This window comes from Rhinatrema bivittatum, chromosome 9 (genome assembly GCF_901001135.1).
Source record: "Rhinatrema bivittatum chromosome 9, aRhiBiv1.1, whole genome shotgun sequence".
Lineage (NCBI taxonomy): Eukaryota > Metazoa > Chordata > Amphibia > Gymnophiona > Rhinatrematidae > Rhinatrema > Rhinatrema bivittatum.
In genome coordinates this window covers 120,570,841-120,593,891 of record NC_042623.1, presented here as the reverse complement: position 1 = coordinate 120,593,891, position 23,051 = coordinate 120,570,841, and the positions used below count along the sequence as shown (strand labels likewise).

General features: G+C 42.9%; 1 protein-coding gene across 3 annotated transcripts in view; it reads right to left on the bottom strand.

The window, feature by feature from the left end:
- The window catches only part of MON2 (MON2 homolog, regulator of endosome-to-Golgi trafficking), a 409,599-nt gene that overhangs the window by 43,399 nt on the left and 343,149 nt on the right, over positions 1-23,051 (bottom strand). For all 3 annotated transcript variants that reach the window (XM_029615039.1, XM_029615038.1, XM_029615037.1), the window contains one exon: positions 11,506-11,566. In XM_029615039.1, the coding sequence (XP_029470899.1) occupies positions 11,506-11,566 (61 nt within the window). The remainder of the gene's footprint in view (positions 1-11,505; positions 11,567-23,051) is intronic.

Sequence of the window (23,051 nt, the reverse complement as noted above, 5' to 3'; positions counted from 1 at the left end):
TTAAACTGTTTTTGTTGCAGAACAGAAGTTTGATAGATAAATAGATTTATTAAACTTACTTCACTGTGTTTACTCTGCAGCTAAAGACATATAATGAAAATATTTCTTTTTAAAATTTGCATGAGGGTTTATTTTGCACTTCTTTGTCCAAAGTACTAGTAGTTCTACTTTGTAAAATTTCTTCCTGCCCCCTGATTGGGCAATAGTCTATAAATTTAGATTTGAGGCAGGGTTGGGTGGGAAAAACAAAGCAGGAGCTCTATTACGCTCTCATACAGAAAATAATATACTTTAAAGCTCAATCACATTCCCCATAGCAAGCAAAATAATTTAGACAGACCCTAGTTTTTACACAATTCAAAGTTGTGCTCTCATAGCTCTTGCTTCAGCAGCAACTCCCTCAGGCCTGAGGTTTAATCTGTCTTTTCCTTCCTATATATCTGTATTACAACAATTGCTCTGAATAAGTCCTTTAGTGATTCAAACCTTCACGTCAATCAAACCCGTATTCGACTATAGATAGAAAAGATAACTATCACATTCTTAAATAGCCAAATAGTATGCATTTAAAAACATACTATTACTCTCTGTAAAAAAAAAAATATATAGTTCAAAGCTCAATCGTGCTTTTACTTATGCATCTCAGTAAACCTTCTCATTATTTAAGCAGTGTGTGGAGGAAGATTCTAATTTACTGATCCAGAAATCTTCTCTTTATAGTAAGAAAATACTTTAAAATAACCAAATCACAGTTAAACTGGCTGTAAACTCCACTAAGAAAGTAGCTCCAGATCTTTCTCCTTAATGGATGTAGTTTTTTCTAATTAAGAAAACTGTAAATCCTGAACATCTTTAATACTTCTCTTATTTTCCTTTCACTATCTAGCAAATAAATAGCCTTAACAATTCCCAAAATTTAAATTAAATACTGACAAAATCAATAAATGGATGCTATAAACCACAATTTAGACACATTAATTATCCTTAAATTCTGAACTTTAAGAAGATTTTCTAGATTTTCATTTTTTTAAGAAAAGCATCATCTTGGATCACAGAAATAGCAACAACCACCATTCACAAAATGTTACTATAGAAATCAAGCCCAGTTTCTATTTTCTGTTGAGTAAGAGCTCCTCCAGTATTTTAAAATTCTTCTAGATTGAAATCACCAGAAAATTGTTTTCTATTTTCACCCGAGCCATCATTCTCTACAAAAATTCTAAAGTGATTTTTGTAGGGGCCATTGCTCGGTCGGGCTCAAATCTTTCACCAGAGTTACAATAGCACTTTGGATTTAGTATTTTGTAAAGATGCTTTAGATTTAGTCAACAAGTTATTCAAACCCACTCTAAATTCTTCCCATCTCAGAAGAAAAAGAAGGAAGTACCTTATTAACCGGCTTTAACAATTTAGCTGGAGGACAGCATTCCAGTCAAATTGAAAACAGCAGAGACTGACTCCCCGAACGATACTAACAGTAAAACAAGATATTTGTCTCCTGCTCTCCAAATTCACCAAAGTTCCAATCCATCCAGGCAATCTCTGTGGAGCATCCACCATGAGCAACAATTCCACTGCAGGATTTCCGGTGACAAATATCAGTGAAACAGCTGGTGCCTCCAGCAGCCCTATCCTGGGTAGCACAGTTTCAAGTATATTCCAGGCTAAGCATCTGCTTCGCTATGACACCAGATATCAGACTCCCCAGATTATTCATCCTGCCTAGACATGAGGATCTCAGAGACAAGGAAGGGATAAGGATATAGGCATGGGACTGGATATAAGCCAAACTTGCAGAATAAGTTCTTGACTTACTTTTCTTTACCTCATATTTGAGGAATGAAAGGGAAAGGCAAAACACAAGAAAAAAAAAGATGCGTGGCAGCAGCTATTTAAAAAAAACCCAAACAAACAAAAAAAACAAGAACCCCCCCCCCCCCCCCAAAAAAAAAAACCAAACCACACATATAAGCAGTTATGGATACCTTGGAGCTCACTCCTAGACTTTTTGAAGACATGATTGACTACAATGTTCTGGGGTAAGATAGTAGGATCTTGTTGAATCCTGGAGCTGCCTGGACAGAATGTTTCATGTTTGCCTTCTTGTTGACAAGAAGTCCCGAGTAGGCGCGTTCTCATATCTGTAGGAAAGGATGGATGGGCACTGCTACTAATTCCTTAGATGTGTATTTCATGAAGCAAAATAAAGGAGCCTTGGATACTCTAAAAATCTTCAAATCAAATGGGACAGTTTTTGCCACCATCTGCATAAAGCAAGTTTGCTGTAAACAGGATTCTCCATAGATAGTAGGATCAATCAGCCATAATGCTTGGGTGATGTCATCTGACAGTGTGGACACAGACACACCTCTCAGTGCTCAATAAAGCTTTACTGAGCATGCACAGGAGTTTGCAGGTGAGCACGCTGCCTCTCAAGTCCCTCTGTTTCTTCTCAGCTTAAGTTTTAATGAGGTAGTTGACTCTCCAGAGAGGCAGGCAGGTATTAAATATAATTGATTCATCCTTCTGTGCATTAAGAGCTCCCTTTTACAGGTAAGCAAACTCGCTTTCTTCGTCGACAAGCAGGCATGAATTTGTCATATGTGGGGTGTCTCAAGCTGAGGATTGCATTGCGGAGTATGTACTAAAACAGACAAGGCAAACCCCACCAGTATAGATTGAACTACTTGGGTGAACAGGATGCTCAAAATCGCTTGTCCAAAGTTACCATCTCCTCAGTACATGTTGTTCAGATAGCAGTGGGTTGTAAAGGTGACTATGCAGCATTTTGCAAATGTATTCAATGGAAATGCTCCTGAGATGAGCCACTGAAGTTGCCATGGTTCTCATTTGACTTAAAAATTACAGACTGTCGAGGTTAATCAGACAGCACATAACAGTGTGCAATATAATCTGCTAGTCAATTAGAGTTTGGCAACTGCTTTTCCCAATCTCTTGGGATGAAAGAACATGAACAGTTGAGATACTTGGCAAAGATGTTGCGTTCACTTTAGCTATTTATTTATTAGGTTTATATTCTGCTTTTTTCACTTTTTTCAGCACTTCAAACTGGATTACATTCAGGTACTGTAAGTATTTCCCTATCCCCAGAGGGTTTACAATCTAAGTTTGTACCTGAGGCAACGGAGGGTAAAGTGACTTGCCCAAGGTCACAAGGAGTGACAGCAGGACTCTAACCCTGGTCTCCTGGTTCGTAGCCCACTGCTCTAACCTCTAGGCGAGTGAAGAGGCCATCCTTCTTTATGTACACATGGTCTTGGGAAGAACATTGACAGCATAATACAGTTTATGTGGAAAGCAGACTTTTTGGAAGGAACTTGGGGTGAGTTTCTAGAACAACTCTGAGGTGAATAAACTGCAGATATGACAAACAGAAAACCAGAGGCTGTTATCTGCTTACTCTTCTTGCTGAGGTGACAGCCATGAGAAATGACACTTTCCAGGTGGGGAACCTTGAGTTCACAGACTTAAGAGGTTTGAAGGGGCATTTCATGAGTTGGATTAGGACTATATTGAGGTGCCAAGGCACTGGAGGTTCATTGACTGGAAGTCTAGAATACCACAGAACTTTCATTAATTTGACACTAAAAGGGTGGAGGGAAATTGGAACCCCTTCTACCTGCTGGTGATATGTCACATGCAACTGAGATGAGCCTTGACTGAAGAGGTGCTAAGGCCTGAAGATGATAGAAAGAATAGATAATGAATACTTAAGTCACAGGAAAGGGATCCAGCTGGCTGAACCCACACTATGTAAAACTTTTCTTCTACCTGAAACTATAGGATCTCCTGGTTGAAGGCTCTTTAGCCAAATTCAGCATATACTACATCTTTGAAAGGAGTAAGGAAGAGACTACTGCACATTCAAGAGCCACACAGTGAGGGCCAGCGATGGCAGCTTTGGATTGTGGAGTCTGCAATCCTCCTGTGTGATGAGAGTTGGAAACATTCCCAAAGGGATCAGAGACTAAACTGAAAGTTGGACGAGGTATGAATACTATACTTGTTGTTGACAGTTTGGTGCTATAAGGATCACCCCTAATGTTTCCTGAAGGGCCTCTGGACAGTCCTGGCAATAAAAGGAATTGGCCAATATGCATAGAGTAGACCGGTGTGCTCCTGTCTAGCATGAAAGCATTGGAAGCTGATCTGTAGCTGCTCAAAAGCATGGAGCAAATCTTCTCAATCTTTCTGTTGTTCAGTCTCTGGGGAATGCTGGTGATTAACTTGATTGCCTCAGAGGATAAACCATCATTACTGATAACAATTGAAGGGTAGATTGATGCTCCTTAGTCAGAGCCACTGTCTCCTGCATCTCATGGCCAAACAAGTTGTCCCCTGTACAGGGAACGTCTACCAGAAATTCATGCATACCATCACAAAGGCCATTTGCTTATAACTATGCGAGCTTTCGAGCTCCAAAGGAAGCAGTTAAAGTCTTGGTCACTATGTCAAAAGTTTTGTATGCACAGCGGATCAAATGTTTCTTATATTCGTCCACAATTTCCACTGCTCGATGGAAGTCTGCCAGATCTGTGTCTGACAATTCTGTCAAAGGCTTTAGCTAATGTACACATTTATGTAAACACTGCACCATATACAGTGCTAAGCATGGACCCTTCAAAGACTTTTTATCCAAAGATATGCAGCGCTTTTGGATCTTTGCCAGGAGACATGTCAGAGTGATCATGAGTGCACTTTGCATATTTCTATGGAGAATCTGTCACCACAGAGTGGTGCAGTAGCTCGGCTATTCCAAAGCCTGGGAAGGCCTATACCATATACTTTAGGTCAAGCTCTCAGGCTACTTGGCGACATGACGATGGAGTTTGCCACATCCTCATCTTCAGATCTTAAGGAGACTATGCACTGGAATGGACATGGGGTAATTAAAATCTCTGTGATGCCAATTATGTCAATCTCATCATTTACTGCTATACACTCTAACTCTCCCATCTTACTTCTTAGACTTCTGGCATTGGCATACAGACATTTAAAAGTGTGTTTTTTGTTTGTATTAACAACCTGCTTTTCACTGGTTAGGGATAATTCGGAAATCGTTAGCTTCGGTGATATTTTTACATATAGGCACATGGACTACGTTTGCTTTTATTGGAACCTCTCTGTTGGGATGCCCTAACTCTCCTGTCCTTCAAGGATACATTTCTAAGAACCATGCACTGCTGGAGTGACTGTCTGCTTTCCCCCTTGTCTAGTTTAAAAGCTGTTCTATTTCCTTTTTAAAAGTTAGTGCCAGCAGCTTGGTTCCACCCTGGTTAAGGTGGAGCCCATCCTTTCGGAAAAGTCTCCCCTTCCCCAAAAGATTCCCCAGTTCCTTACAAAACTGAATCCCTCTTCCCTGCACCGTCTCATCCACGCATTGAACCTCTGCCTGCCTCTGGGGACCTGCATGAGGAACAGGAGGCATTTCAGAGAATGCCACCGTGGAGGTTCTGGATTTCAGCTTTCTACCTAAAATCCTAAATTTGGTTTCCAGAACCTCTCTCCCACATTTTCCTATTTCGTTGGTGCCCACATGTACCACAACAGCCGGCTCCTCCCAAGCACTGTCTATAATCCTATCTAGGTGACGTGTGAGGTCTGCCATCTTCGCACCAGGCAGGCAAATTACGAGGCGGTCCTCACGTCCATCAGCCACCCAGCTATCTACATTTCTAATAATTGAATCACCAACTATGATGGTCGGACTAACCATTCCCTCCTGGGAGACTTGTCCTCAGTGCGAGAGGACAATACATCAACTGGAGAGCAGGTCCTTGCTACAGGATCACTTCCTGCTACACCAGGGTGATATTCTCCTACTGGGAGACCTTTCTGTTCCAAGGCAGCACTGGGGCTGCCAGACTGGAATTGGGACTTGGCTACTATATCCCTGAACGTCTCATCAATGTACCTCTCTGTCTGCCTCAGCTCCTCCAAGTCTGCTATTCCAGCCTCCAGAGATCGGACTCGTTTCCTGAGAGCCAGGAGCTATTTGCACAGCGTGCACACATACAATCTCTCACCGGCAGGTAAAAAATCATACATGTGACACTCAATACAAAAGATTGGAAAGCCCCCCTCTTGCTGCTGGACTGCTGTCTTCATCTTGGTTTTATTGAGTTCCTAGTTAAGTTTAGGATACTAAGGGAGTTGGAATTAGGGTACTTTAAATTTTCAGGAGTATTTACTAATTAATCTGCTATTTAAGTTTAGGATACTAGGGGAGTGGGAATTAGAGTACTTTAAATTTACAGGTGAACTTACTAATTAATCAGCTAGTGTCCTACAAGGGGATGATGATTAAACTTTCAATAAGGGCTGGTACAATAGTATGATTTAGATAAGACCCTGATTGATTTTTAATGAGAAAATGTCTCTTGCCTAAAAATCAAGGGTTGAGTGGGTGGGAAAGACAGACACTAGAATTAACTATCTTTGGCTTGCTTATTACCTCAGACACACACAAACTCTAAAGAATATATCTCTCTATTTCACCTTTCACCAAACTTTTATAAGTCCAAAGATTTCCCAAAGATATACTTCCCAATCCTCTTTAACCACCATTAAATTGTTCTTCACTCAGTTAATTGAAGGGTTTGAGATTCGTGCACCTAAAGGCGCACGCTTCTGGTCCTCTTCTACTGCAAAGGGTGCAGGGCCTCTGGAAGCTGGAGCTGTGGAATTCAATCCCTGGATCGCTTGCGGTGACCTCTGGACTCCTCTCCCGGGGAATGCTGTGAGCAGTATGCAGATGAGCATTCTGGTCCTCCTCTACTGCAAAGGGTGCGGGGACTCTGGAAGCTGGGGCTGTGGGATTTAATCCCTAAATCGCCTGCGGTGACCTCTGGACTCCTCTCCCGGGGGATGCTGGGAGCAGTATGCAGATGAGCCTTCCGGTCCTCTTCTACTCAGTAAATTTTTTATTCAGCTCTGAGAGCTGAGTTTGTGTTGGCATTGTAACCCACATGTTATGACTGATTCATTACTGCTGTTAATAAAGTTAGGAAAAGGAAAAATCTTCCAAGGGAAGAACAAGTTTCTGTATGTTACATAAAGGGCTTCAAGGAAAAATCTGGAGCAAAGATGTCTTCAGAGCTCCTCTTGACAGATGAACAAGGTTCAGGCACTAAAGACCAACTCCTCCAAAAGTTGAAAAGCGTGTGGAAGGGACAGCCTAGACAGAGTGGATACTGTTGACACAGACTAAATGGAAATCTTTCCTGGGACTAAGGTCGCTCTGGTCAATGTTTTAACTAATCATGAAAAGGAGGCCTTCTCCACCCTCAACAATGGTGGGGGATGACCAAACCAGCATCAATGAGCTTGGTACCTATGGCAATGTCACCAAAGATGAGTTGCTCAATGTATATGTACTGAAGTGGTCTGATACATGCAACTGGGTGCATATGAAAAACCACTGAAATCATTTTTTGTAACTCTGTTCAAAAAAATCAGTAAAGCCAAGATTGAGTAGGCATCATAAAGTAATGCATATCCATCGACTGGGTAGTGATGGCCCTTGTGAGACTTCTTATAGCTTTTCCTCAAAATATGAGGCCAGAATGCAGGGGAGTTCTCCAAACATGGCAGCTATGCAGCATGATCATCAATCATGTTCAAACCTTGAGGATTATATGTCAATGAATAGCACCAATATTTCTACTCAAGGCTCAGAACTTAACAGCTATGGCTCATAAGTTGAATTTTTTTTAGCTCCTTTGGTGAATTGAGCAAGATTTATCCTGGTTCATGAGCTGTCCTTGATCCATGGTTCTGAACTAGCTGAAGACCACTTTGACAAGGCCTGCTCACCAGTGCAACCATGGTCAGCTCTCTGGACTATCATCCTGGGATTTAAGGCCAGCTTTGAGCTGGACATATTCATTATAGCGAGGAAGGTGTGGCACCTCTTTTCCTGGGTCTCCTCTCTGCTACATCTAATCATAGATGCTGCATGAAGAAATGTTATGACCTGTACCCAAACACATGTAAAATTCAGTATGATGAACTAAGACATACTTTTCCTGTGAGTATTTTGGGCTCCTTTTGAAGTCACTGGTTTGCTTCTCAGATATAGTGAGGCTAATCGACAATAAGAAATCAAAAGAAGAAATATTTTGTGGTAGGATACTGTATGTTAAGTAGAAATACACTTTCAGACCAAGCTATTGACATCAAATATGAGTTTGTGGGAAGAAAATCAGCAATCCACAGTGACTGAGAGTGGCACTGCTATTTAGAAGAAATGTCAACCATAAAGAACAAATGACAAGCATGTAAAAAGGCAAAAAAAAGTCACAGAATAGTTCTCTTCTGACAACATAAAAAGAAAACTCTAATCAGCTGTGAATCTAGCCATGTGTGGGGAAAACTGGGAATGATCTTTGTATGAACCCGAGATGGAGTCATGTGACTCATGTGTATGGCTACATGGCACTGCTTGTCAGATAAAATATTAAATACTAAGCATTAATGCTGCTGCAAATGTTAATGTTCATTAAAAGTGCTGTTAGAGCATGCAAGCTAAGTTCACATATAACAACATACAGATCAATACAGTAAAGTGCGGCCGCGGTTACCCTGCTTCTAACCCGCTTTCTACTCACTTTTCGGCCGCGTTAGTCCAACCCGCGATACACTATCCCCTTTAACCCATTCTTACTGCCTCATTAAATCACCGGGTAACCCCTTCCGCCCGCGGCATGTATATTAGATGTAAACGATCGAATTAGCTATTCCCTCCCATACAGTAACGCGTGCCCCGACTATCGCTTTTTTAACCTGCAGTTTTGCCGCACGTTTAACCTGCTAACTTACCGCCTACCCTTACCCCTGCGTTAGAGGCAGGGGTAAGGGTAGGCGGCAAACTTTCCCCCAGCCCCCGCTCGCCTGCCCTGGCCGCGTCCAAGGGTGCTGGTCTCCGGGGCAGCCCCAGTCCTCTCTCCCCTCCTCCCGAAGCAACGAAAGTGGAAAAAATCGAAAAAGCGAAAAAAAAAAAAAAAAGTAGCAACGAAGCGACTTACTTTTCTTGCAGCCCTCCTCTGGAGACGGACATCGGCGGAGACAGACCGCGGCTCCCCTGCCTCCCGGAGGCAGCTGCCGGCGAAGATGGATGCCTGCACGGGCGAAAGCGGCCCCTGTGCGTGCAATTGGGCCGCTCAAGGCGTGACGTCACGGCATGTGACGTCACGGCATGTGACGTCACGTCTTGAGTGGCCAAATTGCACGCACAGGGGCCGCTTTCGCCCGTGCAGGCATCCATCTTCGCCGGCGGGGCCGCTTTCGCCGCCGGTTGCCCCCCGGGAGGTAGGGGAGCTGCGGTCTGTCTCCGGAGGAGGGCTGCAAGAAAAGTAAGTCGCTTCGTTGCTTTACACTTTACATGTCGTTTCACCAGTCCTCTCTCCCCCCCCCCCTCCCTGCGCCTTGCTTCAGGAGGAGGGGAGAGAGGACTGGCAATCCCGAGTGTAGGAGAACCGTCCACTTTCAAATGACATTTCAAATGTCATTTGAAATGACATTTGAAATGACAGATACCAGCGTGTCCGTGAAGCGTTAGGCCAGCGCACCCAGGATACTGTATAGTGCTCTATACAGTAAAATGGGTTGCGCGGGCCTAACGCTTCACGGATGCTTCTTGGACGCAGCTTGCATTTGCATGACTTTTCAATATGGTATCAAGCGGTAGGTGAGCCGGACTGTGCGTGCGACAACCGCGGGTGCGCCCGGCACTAACGCAGCTCTTCCTACTGCTCCTTACTGTATCAGCCTGATAGCTATTAACATGCATCAATTAGTTTGTGATAGTTTGACATGAAAGCTATACTAATGTGGTAATGAAATGCTAAACTATGCAAAACAGTTCATTACCTATTTGCATAATGAAAAAGAATGCCTGCAAACTGCTTTGCAGATTCATTAATACACACAACTTAAATACACCTTGGAAAGTGTGGTTAAGATTTTGCAATACCATCCATATATAAAGTAAATTTGTACCAATTTTATTGACATGCAAATGAGAAAGACAGGAAACACCATATATGTGCATGTTAACAAATGATGTCAGTGCGCTGTACACTGGCCATATACAGACTAGCTGATCACCTTAAGGAGGAGTTGTGACTAACTATGAACCAAATAAAATGGAAGACACCCATATAAGATGGCTCTTGCAGTTCTAAAATGGATATCAAGCTGCATGGAGAAGAAATCTGCTATTATTGCTGGATAAATTGAACATTCCTTTTTATTTTGTAATTAGCTGGTACAACCAGATAAAGACTTGCTGAGGTTTGTGGCCTTGACAAACTTTGTATTTCATTGAGAAACCTATTTTGGTTAATCAAGGGCCTTTCATCATATATCATCATCCATGCAAAATCTGTGGGAACTTGCCAGCTGGGACAAAAACAACTTCTGGAACTCAACAATCCTATGCCCACGGGACTGTGGTATATCCAATCAAAACATCTATTTCTGCATCCTTTGCATTAAGGACAGATATGCTAAGAAAAGGACTTTAAAAAAGCTGAGCAGGAAGAATAGGGATGACAAGAGGTGGATGGCACCTTATAGTCTAACCAATTTATTGAGGTATGAGCTTTCGAGGACAGAGCCACTTCGTCAGAGGACTCTGTCCTCAAAAGCTCATGCCTTGATAAATTGGTTAGACTATAAGGTGTCACCCGCCTCATGTCACTTTTTCTACACCAGACTAACAATGGTTATCCCTCTAAAGAAAGAACAGGGCTTTTTCCCTTAGTCTGTTTGTAGGCTTACCGAGACCCTGATTGCCCCTTGCTGCATTATCTTTGCACCTTGCATGTGCCTTTGCAGGCCAAGTTAATGTTTGTGTCTGCCTCCTGCCTACAATTTGCAGAGCCATCTGTTAGTGCTCCAGGATTGCTACCCTCAGAATGTGATAATGTGTCAACCTGTCATTGTTAGCCAGCTGCCTCTTTGTGCTGGGATGAGACCCTAGATGGATGACCAGGATTGAGAAACTGAGGCTGTCCAGACATCTTTGGCGTTCGTGACATATATAAGATTGGCTAGCTAATACTCTTATGCTGGGTGGGTATTTAGCTTCCAAATATATTTGTGAAGTGCAAACTGGGATTAAGCAGACATAGGGTGTTTTCAAAGCATTTGAACAAGAATAATTTATTATGCTAACCAAAAAAATTAAAACAATGTTTAACATACTTAAAACTATTGTGTAGCTTAAAACTGCCATAATAAAAATTCCTATTTTCCTTTACTTAAAGCTTGGCTATTATTTTTATCTGATATCTAAACAATTCAGATTAAAAGTAAGATTATATTACTTACAGCCCCAATGTATTGTCATTTTTACACTGCTGTGATGGCCTTGGCAACTGTAATCCTGAATTTCCTGACTTGTTTTACACCTTTATATTTGATTCAGCTCATACGGTTAAAAAAAAAAAAAAAAAGGACAAAATTCTATAGTCTTCTCACCTCAATATCAATATTTTCATTTCTTTGAAACTCTTGAATTGAGAGACTATCTGGAGGTGTGCTGAAAAGAAACATAAAACAGAAGACTTTTAGTCTATAAGAATACAATCTTCTAGGAAGTATAACTTTACACAGCAGGGAACAGATAGTTTTTAATTATTATTGTATATGCAATGTTTGTGTATACCAGCTAGCTAAGCAGAACGAGAAAAAAAAACCCGACCTAAATTAGTAAATGAATAGCCTTTTTCAAAAAATAATTAAGGAAAACCAAGCTGCTTGCTAGGAAAACAAATCCATTAAATCACAAAAGCAGGATGATAGAAATGGCAGGAAAACAAATCAACAGGCACAAAAGACAAATACAAACCAAATCTCTATACAAGAGTTTCTGGTTCTTCACATGCCAATCTCGGGGTTCAGGAACATAAAAGCACTTATATTGAATCCTGTCTGTATCTCATGAAAATCAGAAAAAGATTCTCATAAGAAGTGCCAACTTCTTGACTTTTCTGAGCTTCCTGTCTAGTCGTGCCTTTCTTTCTGTATGGCTCAATCTAGAAAATGCAACAAGAAAGTGGAAAAGTGCAGAGGGGCAAAGGAGATACTATATGCATCCCACTGGGATTTTTATTAGACCACCATTGCCAGCTGAATTAGAAAAATATGCAATTGCATTCCCATTTCAAAATTCTTAGATAAATATCTAAGAAGCCAGCAACCCCTGTATGCGAGGGATCGATTTGCTCTAGACAAAGTAGAAACTACATTAAATTGAAAGGGTAAAAAGGATTATAAAATACTGTCAAATACAATCCAAGGCCAAACAAAATTGCACTACAAGATTAATAGACATGTACATCATTACATTCTCTTAATTTTCACCATCACACAAGAATGAGTTACTGTGGTTATAAAGATCAGCACGTGAAAATAATTTAAATAATTATAAGTAGGGCTTTTTTTTCCTGCTGGTACTTGTCTGCATTTAGTACAGGAACTTTTATTCCTCTCTGCATCAGCCCTTGGGAAATGAAGGCAGGGAAGGGGCTGGATTAGGGAGCAGGACAGCTTTTCTCTGCTTTTGTTCCATCTGCACCAATCTCACCCCTCCCATCCTGATCTCTGCAAGCTGCTGCTTGGAGATGACGGGAAGGGCCGGACATAATAGGAAGCATTGGCCAATAGAGTTGGGGCACCAGACCTGTATGCAGATATAATACAGATCAGTGCCATAATCTGGTAATTGCCCCTTACTATTAATCATTCTGAACCCTGAGCACAGAATCTTGGTTGCCGTGTTAATCCACTTGTTATGAGGAATTAAGGGCCAATAAACAAATTACAGGTGATTCATTGGACTATCTTAATACATCTGTGTTGAGCTTTCGAGATTTATTCTCTTATCTTCAGGTCAGTGAATAAACAGTGCAGTTAACACATATATTTTTTCTTCTTTTTTCTCCATTTAACCACTTTATACATTACTTTGACAACATATGCACAAATTTTGTCATGACAATAAAGTTTCCTAACTAAATCCAAGAAAAGAGCCAATAGTGCCTCTCTCTTTTTTTTTTTTTTTTTTTTTAACTTTCTTCCTTCATTGGTGCTTTTCACATCCCATGGAGGTGGCAGAGAAGGCATCAGTAGGTAAAAGTTCTGCTCTCTTATGCCTCTTGTTGGTGGGAGGGAAGTTAGGAAGGAAGGAGGATCATGCTGTGACTGAACCCTGCAGCCAGTTGCAGAGAACCTGGGTGGGGTGGGGGCAGGGGTACTGGGCGGTCGCTCTGATTTCTCCTGCCCCCTCACTCTCATCCTGCTAAAGATGGCCCTACATCTTAGTACTGACACCTAATATAAGGACAAATTTCAAATGATTTTACCCGGGTAAGAACAGAAGCTGAAAACTACCTTCTTTCTCTGTGAGCAGTCAACAAATGGGGATATCATGTTGAAAATGGCTTGAAGGCAGATGCAAAGTTGGTCCCTGAATTTTTAGCAAAGTTATCCTTTGAAAATTCACTTGCAAGCTCACAGATACAAATAATCTATAGGTCTGCAAGCCTTAGGTGGTAAACAAAAACAACCAAGCCAAGCAGAATTGTTTCTGAAGCTGTAGATGAATCATTACTGGGTTAGGGTACTGTTGTGCTTACATCAGCATCAGATGTATGCATGTTAAGCATGTTAAGTATGGTCGCCAGGGAACTTGTTACAGGCCCTCATATTAATAACAGTATGTTTTTGTGTACATATCGGAAGTTTCTTTCAAAACAGTGTCTAATTTTCACATAAATCAATCCATTGTTCTTTCAGCTTTCTTTTCCAAATTTCATACACATAAGCAGAGCTTAATTTGTAGACAGACAGAAAGTAGAACTGTGGAGGGGATGATATGGCCAGGGCTGACCTGTGCAAAGGGGCAGGACAGGACCAGGTGTGAACTCTCACATAGGCAAAGCCCACCTTCACGCACACTGAAAATCTTTCTTACTGCCTTCTCCCCCTCACTTGGGACCTAAGCCTCCACACATTGGTGGAAGAAGTCAGAATGGGCTTGGGGGGTAGGGGGGGCCGCACTACGATGAGCTTGGCGGCATACGCCATATTTGCAGCAAGGGCAGCATTGCTGTAGCATCCAGTGTAATGTGCTTTTTTTTTCCTACCACATGAGTCTTGGTCGAATCTGGCGCACGGGCCATCTCTTCCCTGGATCACAGACCATTGCCACTGGCTGTCCTTGTGATGCAAATGGACCCAACATTGACAGCTCACATTGGCACCACAGCAGCTTCAAGGCCTTCAGAGTCGGGAGCAGTAGAAGTGCTTCATCCATTGCAGAGCAACAGATCAGGAGCTCCGGGATTGAGGGCAACAGGACTCAGAAGCACGAGCAAGCAGTGGAGAGGAAGCATGCAGCCGTGGGAAAGCTTGGCATGGACAAATTGGTGGTGATTAGGTTCAACCAGATCATGTGGCAGGCAAGGTTACTATGTGTATCGCATTTCATTTAAATTATGGCAGACAATGTAAAGTAAAATTACTTGCATTCTGGCACCAGGTATCACACAACCCCAACAGCCGGGAGGGAAAAGTGAGGGAGGGGGGAAGAGATGGGCAATGCACTGGTGGTGCTGTGGGCATTGCATCCAGGATATCTCAGGCCCCCAAGAAAGAGCTCATTACTAGCAGGTCCTACAGTGCTCAATGTCCACCACAATCAAGCAATGAGCCCCTACTGGGAGTACAGGCCATGCCGCCTTATTGGACAGTTTCAGCACACAACAGAAGCCGTAGTGTCCACCACCCATTGCATTGACCAGAGAGCCCATCTGAGTAATACAGAATATGTACCCATATCAAGGAGCTTTGGCGGCTGGGATTCTCCACAGACCAACCAGGGTGTCCTGTTCCCGAATGGATGGCTGTCTGAGACCAGGCCCTGGGCGAATCATCAAACTAACATGTCTTTCCATGGCATGCAATGCGTGCCTAGGGCAGGATGGGCTTCTGGCACACCTTGGGAATGGGTATAGCACCCGATCTGCAGCTGGGACCTGGCTGCCCATGCACACTGTGATAATGTTTCCCATGCAATGGCTACAGTGGTGTCACAATGGGGCCCTACAATATACCCCAGTTATCCCTGGCCATACCTATGCTGTATGCACCTTTGGGGTCAATGGCCTGCTCCTGCAATGCAGTCACAAGGCTGCGCTGTTCAGAGCACAGTTCAATTGTTCGGACAGACCACGGATGCCACTGCAAAGGATTCCATTTTTTTGCCAGATAATCATCTGACAAAAATCAATCTTCTCAGCATACGAGGCTGTGGCACAAGTCCACAGGGAAACATCCATGCCACACGATGGGTCAAAAACTGAATCACCAGTTAGACTATCCACCAGCGCTCCAAAGAACAGCATGATCAACCAAGGCAATGGACCTTTAGGGATGAGTAGTTGGGGGACACAGACGGTAATGTAAATTCCACTAGGGAAGCAGTACCTACACAGGCAAAAAGAGGAGAAAAGGGGAAGTGGAAAACCAGGTCGGGTTCGATTTTGGACAGCTCATCTGACTTTGAGAGCTTCTCAGATACTAGTCCAGACAGACCTTTAAGCCAAGGCGACTGAGGAACCTAGAGGACCCCCAGTGCGGAAGACCCTATCACAATTGTTGGATAATGTCCCTAAGGCCCTCTATAAATAGATTAGAAAGTGAACTTAGACAGACATATTTGGAATTATGGAGAGAAGGAGAAGGAAAGCAGATAAAAAGGGGGATGAAGTACCTGGCATGAATAACAGGGTCACTAGGAACATTAAATGGATGAAGGCTTTTCTGCAAAGGTAAGTGTCATTGGCTAGGATGGCCCCTTGTAATATGGCCCCATGATGAGATACACTGATACCATTCTCGAAGCATGCAAAGAGTATGTGGGATGGGCATGGCCGAACTACAATGAGCATTTTATGTCATGGGGTGCTCAGATATGGGGCTATGGCTCAAGCAGATGACTAACAAGCCAAGTAACACTGGGGCGCGTACATGACCCTCATAAAGAAAAAGTCATTCGGCAGTATAGGCAGCCAGGCCAGATCAAGTGGCCAACATGTGCTGGCAATAGAACAAATCTTCTTGCAGCTTTCAGGACTGCAAATTCAAATACAAGTTACATCTGTTTTGCTCCGTACCCAGGGAACAAGTGCACAAAGAGAACCACAACAGGGAGTACACTAAATCGAAATGAGTCCCCTATCTTCCAAAGAGCTCCATCCTCTAACAATTTGTGCACAATATCTACCTATTTGAACTATTACCCCAGATGCTGAGAGGTAAGATACAATTATTTTATGGTTTCCAGGAAGGGTTCATAATTTCCTTCCAGGAGCCTATTAACAGCAACAGCTCAAACAATGCACCCTATGTTGTTCTGCATGTGAATACTGTTCAGCAGAAATTAGACATGGCGCTAGCATTAGGCAGAATGGCAGGCACTTTTCATAATCTTCCATTCAGTGAAATCATGTTTTGTTGGTAGTTGTAACAAAAAAGGAGCCAAGAAAATTTAGGCTCATTCAGAATTTGTCGTACCCCCAGGGAGCATCAGTGAATGACCGCCTGCCATCAGAGGAGTGCGTGGTTCAATATGCATCAATTGAAGGCATAATAGATTTACTGTGGGAATGCGGAAGAATGTGCTGATGGCAAAAGCTGATATTGAGTCCACATTCACACTCCTGCTTGTTCACCCGTTCAGCTTCTCTTTGTGAGCTTCGAGTTTTGCAGCCAGTACTACTTCGATAAGTGCATGCCAATGGGGTGTTTTGTTTCAAGTTTTTATTTCAAGTTGCTCAGTTCCTTTCTCCACTGGGTCACAGTGCAGAGGGTGGGCCTGGATAACATCATTCATTACCTAGATGATTTTCTATTTGAGGGGCAGGGGGAGTCAGAATCTTATGCCCACCTACTAAAAGGACATAAGACTTGCCATACTGTGCTGATCAAAGATCCATCAAGCCCAGTATCCTGTTTCCAACAATGGCCAATCCAGGTCACAAGTACCTGGCAGGATCCCAAAAGGTCAACAGATTCCATGCTTCTTATAAAAGGGATAAGAAGTGGATTTCTGCAATTCCAGCTTAATAATGGTTTATGGACTTTACCTTCAGAAACGTATCCAAACCTTTTTTAAAAGTAGTCACACTAATAGCTTTCAGCACATACACTGGCAATGAATTCCAGAGCATATTTATACATGGAGTGAAAAATATTTTCTCTTATTAGTTTTAAATGTATCACCTACAGGCCGATACAGTAAGGACGCGTAAGAAAGAGTGCGGCAGTGCTGGGCGCACCCTCATTTGCCGCGCGCACAATATGGTTCACACACCGCTCGATACAGTATTCAAATGAGATGCAAATGCAAGCGGCCTCCAAAGCGCGTCCATGAAGCGGGAGGCGTGCGCAATCCATTTTACTGTATAGAGCGGTATACAGCGCCTATACAGTATCCTGGGTGCGCTGGTACCTATCATTTCAAATGTCATTTGAAATGTCATTCCACCAGGAAAGTGGATGGTTCTCCTACAGACCCGCCTCCTTGAGCGCCTGGCTGGACGTCCAAGCCAGACGTCCGAGGTCGTAGCTTGAAGCAAGTACCACAGACTAGTTACTCACCAAAATACTCTTTCTTCATGTGCAGCACCAGCTCCTTCTCCAGTTCCAGGGACTGACCGCACAGGCTGGAGCATGGACTGGCCTGCGGTGGGCCAGCGTTGTCAGCCTCAGGGTCGCCCGGGGCCCTGTAGCGTGAGTCCAAGTAGTTGGAGCGAGGGCTGACGTGCTGCTGGTCGAAGCCCATGCCGATGCCGCTGTACCGGTTGCTGCTGGGCTTGCTGCCGCTGTCGTAGCCGGTCAGGGCGCGGCGTGCGTTCATGCATCTTCCCGCTGCCTTGAGCGCCCGCCTGGACGTCCAAGTTGGGCGCTCAAGGCAGCGGGAAGATGCATGAATGCACGCCGTGACCTCGGACGTCCAGCCGGGTGCTCAGGTCGCGGCATGCGTTCATGCACCTTCCCGCTGCCTTGAGTGCCCACCTGGACGTCCAAGTTGGGCGCTCAAGGCAGCGGGAAGGTGCATGAACGCACGCCGTGACCTGAGCGCCCGGCTGGACATCCGATGTTACGGCGTAGGGTGTGTAGGGATAGGGCCTGATACAGGAGCTCGTGCCCACCTCAAGTCAGCAGTGACAAGGAGCCCAGACCCGCGAGAAGGCCAGAGGAGCCCCCGGAAACTGTGTCCTTTCTTCCCTATGGAACCGAAGTACTCTGAGGTTAAGCGCTATGGTGCCAGGTTGGGTTACTTTTTTCCCCCTTGTGCGACAAGAATTTTTTTCTGTGGATTGGGTTAGTTTGGGACTGGGCGGCTAAGTTCACCACACTAACGCCAGGGTCAGGGTAGGCGGTAAATTTGCAGGTTAAAGATGCGGCAAAATAGCTGGTTAAAAAGGCGATAATCTGGGCGCACGTTACTGTATCGGAGGGAATAGCTAATCTGATCGAGTGAGATAATCAAATTTGCAGATGACAAAATTGTTCCGAGTAGTTAAATCACAAGCAGATTGTGATAAATTGCAGGAAGACCTTGTGAGACTGGAAAATTGGGCATCCAAATGGCAGATGAAATTTAATGTGGATAAGTGCAAGGTGATGCATATAGGGAAAAATAACCCATGCTATAATTACACAATGTTGGGTTCCATATTAGGTGCTACAACCCAAGAAAGAGATCTAGGTGTCATAGTGGATAACACATTGAAATCGTCGGTACAGTGTGCTGCGGCAGTCAAAAAATCAAACAGAATGTTGGGAATTATTAGAAAGGGAATGGTGAATAAAACGGAAAATGTCATAATGCCTCTGTATCGCTCCATGGTGAGACCGCACCTTGAATACTGTGTACAATTCTGGTCGCCGCATCTCAAAAAAGATATAATTGCGATGGAGAAGGTACAGAGAAGGGCTACCAAAATGATAAGGGGAATGGAACAACTCTCCTATGAGGAAAGACTAAAGAGGTTAGGACTTTTCAGCTTGGAGAAGAGACGACTGAGGGGGGATATGATAGAGGTGTTTAAAATCATGAGAGGTCTAGAACGGGTACTTGTGAATCGGTTATTTACTCTTTCGGATAGTAGAAAGACTAGGGGGCACTCCATGAAGTTAGCATGGGGCACATTTAAAACTAATCGGAGAAAGTTCTTTTTTACTCAACGCACAATTAGACTCTGGAATTTGTTGCCGGAGGATGTGGTTAGTGCAGTTAATATAGCTGTGTTTAAAAAAGGATTGGATAAGTTCTTGGAGGAGAAGTCCATTACCTGCTATTAAGTTCACTTAGAGAATAGCCATTGCCATTAGCAATGGTTACATGGAATAGACTTAGTTTTTGGGTACTTGCCAGGTTCTTATGGCCTGGATTGGCCACTGTTGGAAACAGGATGCTGGGCTTGATGGACCCTTGGTCTGACCCAGTATGGCATTTTCTTATGTTCTTATGATCATTAACGTATCATATACATGCGGCGGGCGGAAAGGGATACACGATTTCAGTAAGTGGTAAGGACGCGTAAAACCGGATACTGAATCGCGGGTTAGACATACGCGTCCAAAATGTGCGTACAAAGCGGGTTAAATACAGGGTAACCACGGCCGCGCTTTACTGTTTCGGCCTGCTAGTAACTTCATTGCATGTTCCCTAGTTTTTGTATTTTTTGAAAGAGTAAATAATTGATTGTTTACTTGTTCCACTTGACTCATTATTTTATAGAACACTTATCATATCTCCCCTTAGCCGTCTCCTTCTTCAAACTGAAGAGTCCTAATTTCTTTAACTTTTCCTTATAGGGGACTCTCATTCTATTCCCTTTATCATTTTGGTTGCCCTTCTCCATACCTTTTCTAATTCTGCTATATCTTTTTTGAGATGTGGTGGCCAGAATTATACACAATATTGAAGTCCACCTTAATAATGGTTTACTGACTTTACTTCCAGGAACTTATCTATACCTTTTATTTTAAACTTTTTATTTAAAGACACAAATTACCATATACAAATAGCACATACAAAAAGCGTAAAAACGGAAGTAAAAAATATATAAAGAAGCATCATACAATGATAGATGTTGTGGAAGTGGATCCTTGGACCGAGGTGGGGGTTGATGCAGCCCACAGGGAGAAGCCCTGCAGGCCCCCACTATCAGCAGGAGGAGCTGCTGGAGCAAAGGCCCAACAGGAACTTCACCCATACCTGCCCTTGTTCCCCCTTAGGTTAAGCCCTCGGATGCTGGGGCTGGCTGGACTTAAGCGCGGGCCTCTGAAGAGAGGTGAATCTGTTGCGGGTGGTGTTGCAGGCCAGCAGGAGTGAATCAGAGTCAGTTCAAGCAGCAGTTGGAGCAGGCAGCAAACAGAAAAGTTGGTGCAGTATTGAGGTCTGGGCAAACAGAGTTCAAGCGAAACACGATGAGCAGACTGTGATCATTGGGTAGGCGGAGGTCAAGCAGCATCGAGGAACAATCCAAAGTCAAGCCAGGAATCCAGCCGAAGATAGAGCCAAAATCCAAACCGAAGTCAAGCCAGAAAGTTCAATCCAAGAGAATGATGTGAGGCAAAACAGGACAGGCAGAATGCTGAAAACAGATGAGATCACAAAGACAGGAACTCAGGAGAAGATCATACCGAGGAAGGACCAGGAACAGACACAGGAACTCAGAAGACACACAGTGGAACAAGGATAATAAAGACGAGGCACAGCAACAAGATCAGTATCAGGAACCAGGAATACTGTGGCAAACCACTACTCCGAGGAGTTGACCTATTGCTGAAGTGTCTGTGGAAGGTCCAGGCAGGAATTCCCACCGCGGACCCTTTAAATCGAGCAAAGCTGAGCATGCGCGCACCTAGTAGCTTGCCGTGGCCTCGTTCAGGAGGCCTGCCGCGGTGCCTGTGGGCCCCCTACATGGCTTGGGGCTGGAGATAAGTGTGGCCAGTTGTGGGACTGACTGGCCACGCACAATAGATGTTACCTCAAAAGCTCAAAGCACAAAACTGTATACAAACAATCATAGCTTATAAATTATATATTCATACTTTGCCATTTCCAATATTTCTCCCAAATCTTACCATAACCAGTTAAGTAATTTTTAAGCCCAAAAGTAATTTTTTCTAATGTAGCAATCTCAGCTACCACCCCTTTCCAATGGCTCAAAAGTGGCACTCCTTTCCAATAATATTCTATAGTGATCCAGGTGCATGCAACAAATGTGACAGTAATTGTATTTGCTTTTTATCCAGATTCAGAGAATCCTATCTTCCCAACATAGACAATGGAGCAAACAAATTTAAGGACACACCATTAATTTTCTCAGATATTCTACCAACCTTGCCTCAAAATGTCTGCATTACCACACACTCCCACCACATATGAACGCAGGAACCCTGCATCCCATATCCTCTCCAACATAATGGAATAATATTAAATTTAGAGAAATATAAAGGGTATTGATATGTTCTATGCAGAAGTTTATACATTAATTCTCTGTTTATTACAGATGGACATTTTCATGGTAGATCACCATAAGTCTTGCCAATTATCCTCATCTAACTGTAAATCTAAATTGTTATTCCACTTCTGTATCAGAGACTCTGCAGTATCGATATTTTGCATTTCTTCTTTGAGAAAACAATACAATTTTGAAATTAATTTGGGAATCATCCCTTTTCGTGCGAGTAATGTTTCCAACCTAGTACGTACCCTCAGAACATCCATATTCCCTCACAAATGAAAAACTTCCTTGGTATACCAAGGGTGTGTGTTTATTTGAGCAGATTTGGCAGGGCAGTCAGTTTAAATTGTTTTCAGATCAACAGGGCTTTTTCAGTATATAGCTGGTATCATTGAAAGAAACATATAGCACGTTACTTATTGTAAGCAAGGACCATTATAACACTCAGCGGATGCCTTTAATTTTCTAGAATTTTCACCGCTTGTAGAGTCATAAATAATCATTGGTCCCAAAAATGAATGAAAAGTTAAAAATTGTTAACAAATGCCTTTTGCTTAATTGTTGTATCATGTGATTGTGCCTATTGGATTATTTTTGAGTGATGTCCTGACTCATGGTCAGACTAATTGGGAGAGGAGACATACTGTATCAACTACTGGAATGATGTACACTTCCTTTAGAAATCGGAGGAGATACTTCTCTTTCAGAAATTGAATGATTCCTAAGACTCACTGTGGCATTATGGCAGACATTCAGTATGGTAGTCAGTGATGGCCATTTTCATATTGCAAGCAAGGAACCATCTGAACTTTGTGGCTTTCTTGTCAGCCATTGTGGGGAAAATGGAGTCTGCCATTGTTAAAGGTAAAAAGAGAAAAAAAGAGCCCACACCTCTTTTGGCAAGCCTAGGGTACCTGAAAAGAAAATAAATTGAAGGAACTCAAACTGAGACAACCTCATGATTGAATAGTGAAAAATAGCTTCTGGACACAGGGCCATGTCCAAATTGTTTTATGGGAAAAGACAAACTGAAGGGTCCTTGTTGCTCACAATAATGCAGGTTCTACCATGCATAAGCAGAAAAGCCTTCTAGCTACTGCATGACATCACACATTTGGGACCACGGAAAAAATATACACAAACATTTTTTCATCTTTATATTTTAAAGAAGAATCACAACATGGACAAGAAACAATTAACTTAATCAAGAAACAGTTGAAATTGAAGAAATTAGGCTGGGAGATCATAAGACTTTCAGTCACCAGTGACCAGAAGCAGAATAAAACTAGCAACCTAAGGATTAATGGTTCACTATCCTGAATACATATTTTGGATTTTGGATACTTTGAAACCTAGTTACAACTTCTGAGCAGAGGAAGTTCACAAAATATACTTATGGTCTTATGTTTGTACAAACTAGGGGCAAGAAGCCAAAAAGGATTGGCTCACTACCTCATTTAACTCAACTAGTTCCTG